We start from the raw sequence: 5,946 nt of genomic DNA, 5'->3' as shown, positions 1-5,946 counted from the left end.
TTTTCCGAAGTACACTTCTTCGCTTTTAGCTTTTATCCCGAATTTTCGAATTTTAGCACTTCCTCAAGTCTTTTGACATGGTCGGAAATAGTTTCCGAGAAGACAATTACGTTATCTATATACACAAGACACGTGTTCCACAGTAATCCGGAAAGCACAGAGTCCATAAGTCTCTGGAATGTTGGCGCACTGTTACACAATCCGAATGGCATATAATTATATTCATAATGCCCTCCAAAGAAGGAAAACGCAGTCTTTTCTCTGTCACATTCCTTAAATGGGAACTTGGTGGTATCCTTAACACAAATCTAAGACACTGAAGTACTTGGACTTATTAAGTGCATCCAGCATTTCGTCGATCCTAGGGAGAGGGTAAACGTCCTTTTTGGTGACTTCATTTATTTTACGAAAATCGATGCCAATGCGAACTTTGCCATCTTTTCTTCGGCACCAAAACAATTGGCAGTTTCAAATCTTAGACGGTCGCACAATTCCATTAGCGCACATTGTTTCTATCTGGGATTCCAGTAACATCCGCTGACTGTGAGGAATCCTATAAGGCCTCAAGTGAATAGGTTTACTGTCCCCTGTATCTATAGAATGTTCAACTAAATCTGTCTTCCCTAATTCATTATCACTGAAAGCAAACACTTTTCTATACTTATCTAATACCTGAGTAATAGACTTGCGTTCCGTTTCACCTAAATCACCTGATACATAGAAATCATCTATCTCTTTCTCACCAGACTCAACACTCTCACTTATCTCAATCCCATTCAAGTTCTTGTAATTACATGCATCTTGCACACTTTCGCTAGTCGAACTTGCATCAGAAATAAATGAGATACATTCATCATTTATATATACAGAATCATTTGCAACATCAATATAGCATGCACAGTCCTTCAAAATGTCCAAACCTAAAATACAATCATACGGGAAATCACGAGCAACAAATGCATTATATACAACATCGGTTTGTTCACCAATTCTTAGCCTAAAGTCACACTTTCCAACAATATCGACACGGTTTCCCGTTGCCGATGTAACCTAACTCCTCCAGCCGGCACCATACCACTCTGGCTTGCGAATGCTTCATTTATAATCGTGACACTAGATCCGGTGTCGACCAACATCGCAGCACATTTTTCATTCACATATCCTATAATTTTGGCGGTACAAAATTTAGGATTTAACTGACAAAAACAATATTTTCACATACATTTTTCACATTTTCAACACTTTTTCTACTTCCAATATCCTCTTCTCTTTTACGCAACCGGCTGTCTCTAGGAGGGTATTTTAGATCCTCTAGCCCTTAACCTCCACACAAAAGGGCGGACTTTAGTTTTCCGAATTGGCGCTCCTTTGCTCATTGCAACGGACCGCTATGTGTCCTACTCTACGACATTTGTTGCAGATCGGTCTCCCGTCCGTTGTCCTAAGATTTCGGTCCGGTCTGGGCGAATCCGAATCCTCGGCTCTCCCCCTCGGCTTCCTCCACGGCTTTGTCCTCGAGACGGAGGACAAATTGCTGTTTAGATGCGAATCTACCGATTTCAGTCGCCATTACTGACACCTTGGCGGTCAGGTCTGCGAGTGACTTCTCCAGCTCTTCCGTTCTGTAGGAGCGTTCGACATGATGCCACATTTCCACTGGCCATCGGGGCATCTGCCAGGAAGTTGTTGCACTCTTCCCTCTTCGCATGCCTAAAAGCTTCCTCAAACGTCTAAGGGTTAGAAAGTAATACAAACCTCTTGATTTCGGGCCTCAATCCTTGCACGAAATGCTCTTTATTGAGGGTTTCTTTTTGCCTCCCTGGCATGTCCATATAGGCACGTGTAGCAAGCTTCGTTATGTTCGCCGCTAATCTTCACGGTTTGCATCTCTGCCTGTTTGTATCCGAACAAGTTGGAATAATACAGTGATTGTAGTTCTTTAGGAATAAATCTTTCCCGCAGAGAGTCACAAACAGAACGATAGTCATCTTTCACATCGTCGTCTAAAGATTCATAATAATCTGCAGCTTGATCTCGGAGGAATGCAGGTATCGTTATGCATTTTCTTGGTTCGGTTAGAAATTAGCTCTGGATATCCGATCGAAGTTCTTAATCCACAATCAAAGTCCTCGTGAGTTTCCCATAAATGGGGTAGGCTTATCAGGTTGGACGACTGTCTAACTTCAGGCATGGCTTCGGGAATAACATCCTCAATTGGCTCCTGTCTCTTCTTTCGTGGCATCTTCACAGTATTTGTCCAAGAGTTAATTTTCCAAAGTATATGTTGACATAGTTAAGATAATCTAATCCGACCGCTGGCCACCATAATATGTGACGGGAGTCCTCCCTGTCACTGGCACTGGTAATTAATGACGATTGTTTTTATTTACATCGTTTATTTACATAATTACAACACAAGATATATTTTTAAGAAATCACAATGTTCACAATACAAATACACGTCCACACTCTTATTTTCCCGACTTGTTCTTCTCTCTCTCACTCAGGTTCCCAGGGCCACTTCACACAAATCAATCTAGTGCTCACTTTCATCTCTCAGAACTCTATCACGCACAATAAACAACGATAACAGAAATGACAAATAAACAAATTATAAATTCATGCTTGTCCACTCGCTTTCTCTCAACTAACAAAATTACACTCTTGGGAAACAGGGCTACAACGCCTGCGCCGCGCACCTGCAACCTATCACTCACTCATTCACAATTAATTAACTAAAATCGGGCGATTGCTCTGTGACAGGTATAATGGAAAAAAGAACAATATCAAGTGGAAAATGAGTGATAACTGTGTTCTAAATTTGATTTTTCTTAAGGAACAATATATAACTAAAGAGAGAGAGAGAGAGAGAGAGAGAGAGAAGAGAGAAAAACAAAGAGGAAATAAAAAAACCCGAAAGCTTGGTTAACAATAAACGGCGAAAAGAGAAAATAATTTTTAAGAATTTTAGAAATAAAATTGAATGTTTAAAGCTTAAAGTGCTTGAAATAACCAAGTAATGATATATTACAACACTTTTTGAAATCACATTTTTCTTTTTTATCCATTGAGTTGCTGTTGGCGTAATTGTTATGAAAAATGTATTCTTTAGACATAAAATATTTCTTTCGTAAGAGAGGCATTTCAAGTTATGGGTAAAGAAAATGTTTTATTATAACTTTTGAGATAAAAAATAACTGTATTAATTTATTATAATAATGTTCTGTTAAATGATAAACAAGGCTTTACAGGACTTTCCAAGAAGGGATAATATTTAAATAAGTTTCTATTGATGCATTAGATGGCCATTTTATTCATGATAATTAATCAAATCAGTTTTCTTTCCCTTTTATCATGTATATTGCTTATTTAAAATAGTACAAAACCGTATTTAAATGCAGATATTCAATCAAAGCAGTTTTGGCTGTAAATGGTGTGATACTTCTTTCTATGCTCTATACTAGGACAGCGGGAGTGCAAAATGACAACACTGGGTATGGAGTATTTTGGAAACGTGGATCAAACGTTGTCTGGGAAAGAATGTCAAGCCTGGGTCTCGCAGTTTCCCCATAAGCATAAGTATAACAATACCCTAAAGAACAGTAGGAATTACTGCAGAAACCCTGACAGAGAACCACAGGGCCCTTGGTGTTACACTACGGACGAGGAGAAAAAATGGGGAAAAATGTGGAAAACCACTATGTCGTAAGTTATACATGCTTTGTTATGTTGTTTAACGTTTCACTGAGAATTTCACTTATTCAGAAACGTCATCTGCTGTTAAGATCTTGTTTAAATGTTCCTTACGCTCGCAGCAGTGAGGAATATTAAAAATGTCATCCCAAAGATCTGCAACTGCCATTCAAAGTGCTGGACTTTAATAAGAAACAGTCGCAAAATGTTCCTTGTGTTCAGCGTTTTAGCCTTGTCACAGCACATATGGACAGGGATCAGACTCAGGACCTCCCAATATTCCCCATCAAGGTTCAAACATGTATGGGTTACTGTTGAAATCACTTTTCTTTTGGGATCAAATTTTCGAGGTTTGAGGAAAAATATTTGTTTGTAAGGATTCGATTTCGTGGTCGGTTTTTCTTTGGTAATGATGCAATGCAATTTTGTGGTGGTCATTATATTTGTATGAATCAGAAAATATCTGGACGCTCTTACTTAGTAAAAACGAGTAAAGTGAAAAGAAAATGATAGTAATTATGTTTTCTCCCTTGTTATTGTTGTTAAGTTTTCTGACATCGCACATTTTGATGGTATTTTAAAGTTTGAATTTGTTTTCCTACTTTTCTATAGGCCGACAGAATTTTAATTTTAACGCTTAATTAATAAGGGAGTATAAAAATAGGAACAATATCAGATTGACAAAGAGTTATACTTGGATAAGAATTAACCTTAAATGATCGAATAAAATATCTAAAAAGAGAAAAAGAGAAAACAAAAGACACAATGGAATAAGAGAAAAGAAAGCTTGACCGACAAAAACAGAGAATATATAAGAATTCTTTGGGAGGAATTTTGAACAATTAAATGGAATTTTGATAGCTTTAAATGCCTGTAGTAACCCTTAGCACTAATATGACACAAAAACTCTTGTAAACTAGAGGTACTGTGAGCACTGGGCTCACAAAATGATACCCCCGCCTCCCGTATTGTAATAACGGCAAAATCCATGTTTTGCTGTGGCCGGGAAACCCAGAATATAGGAGTGCATAATGGCAATATGTAACAAAGATTCTGTGAAAGTTTCATTAAATATAAGAGGAGTTGCGGATAAGAGATGGGTACCCAAAGCGTAACAGACAGACGGACGGATGGACGGACATACCGATTACAGTATACCCTCCCACTTTTCAAGCGTACCTAAATATTCAATGTTGCTATAAAAGTAATTTTTACGAAGAAACTTGAAGAAGTGTTTCTCTGGGATATATATAAAATATTTCTGCAGGAAAGGAAATCCTCTTTCACCTGATTTTAAAAGAAAAGTCTACTTTTGCGTTAATTAATGGCTTTGTTTATCTATTTCATCGCAAATTTGTTTTTTTCAAATGATAAACAATGAATTATAGGTTTCCTTAAGAATGAACACTGTTTAAATATGCCTCTATTGTAGCATTAGATGTCCATTTCATTATACCCTCGCTTGAAAAGTGGGAGGATATACTGTAATCGGTATGTCCGTCCGTCCTTCCGTCTGTTACGCTTTGGGGTACCTATCTCTAATCCGCAGTTTCTCTCATACCACTGAATAAATTTGATGGAACATTCACAGAATCTTTATTACATATTGCCATTGTGCACCTCCCATTTTACTTTTTGATTCAACACATATTTTGGGTTACCTGGCCACAGCACAAACATGGACTTTGTTCATCAGTTATAACCATATGGGAGGCGGGGGTATCATTTAGTGAGCTCATTGCTCACAGTACCTCTAGTTGATGATGAAATGATGAACAAAAAAGATTTCTGTCTTTTATAGTGCTCACATAGTTCAAAACATTATTAACAAGAGGGTCAGGGGCCACATCGCTCACCTGAGCACATTGACTAGGAAAACGCACAAATAAGATAAGAATTGAAAAGTTTACTGAGGGGGGGGGGCTTGAATTCTAAAACTTCTTGAGAATGCCTTCATTACAATTCTGCATATGACTTTGTGAGATAGTTCTTGAGAAAAAGATTTTTATAGATTTTTTTTTAACATTTTGTTTGTATATTTTACTTTGTTATATTTGAATTTGACTCCCATTCATTTCCCTCCCTACCCCAAAGGTACTCATGACTTGAACAAATTTAAATCTTCAATACATGAGGATGCTTACATGTCAATATGACTTAACATAGTTTTTCTGTTATCATGGCTTTGCAGTAATTGAGAAGATATTTTTTAAAGATTTCCCTATTTATTCCTATGTAAAGATTTTATCGGCC

The 5,946-nt window shown here is 37.4% G+C and overlaps 1 protein-coding gene across 1 annotated transcript; it reads right to left on the bottom strand.

Annotated features, from left to right (window-relative positions):
• Positions 1-468: 468 nt before the first annotated feature.
• LOC134262558 (uncharacterized) lies at positions 469-1,136 on the bottom strand. The gene is made up of 2 exons (XM_062744952.1): positions 1,076-1,136; positions 469-920 (listed from the first exon to the last, which is right to left on the bottom strand). The coding sequence occupies exons 1-2, from the start codon at positions 1,134-1,136 to the stop codon at positions 469-471; spliced, it is 513 nt and encodes a 170-aa protein (XP_062600936.1).
• Positions 1,137-5,946: the final 4,810 nt, after the last annotated feature.

This window comes from Saccostrea cucullata, unplaced genomic scaffold (assembly GCF_032062105.1).
Source record: "Saccostrea cucullata isolate Sc308-1 unplaced genomic scaffold, CSIRO_AGI_Scuc_v1 ctg11405, whole genome shotgun sequence".
Classification (NCBI taxonomy): domain Eukaryota; kingdom Metazoa; phylum Mollusca; class Bivalvia; order Ostreida; family Ostreidae; genus Saccostrea; species Saccostrea cuccullata.
Note: the sequence above shows the minus strand (reverse complement) of the source record. Positions and strands in the feature narration are given on the sequence as shown.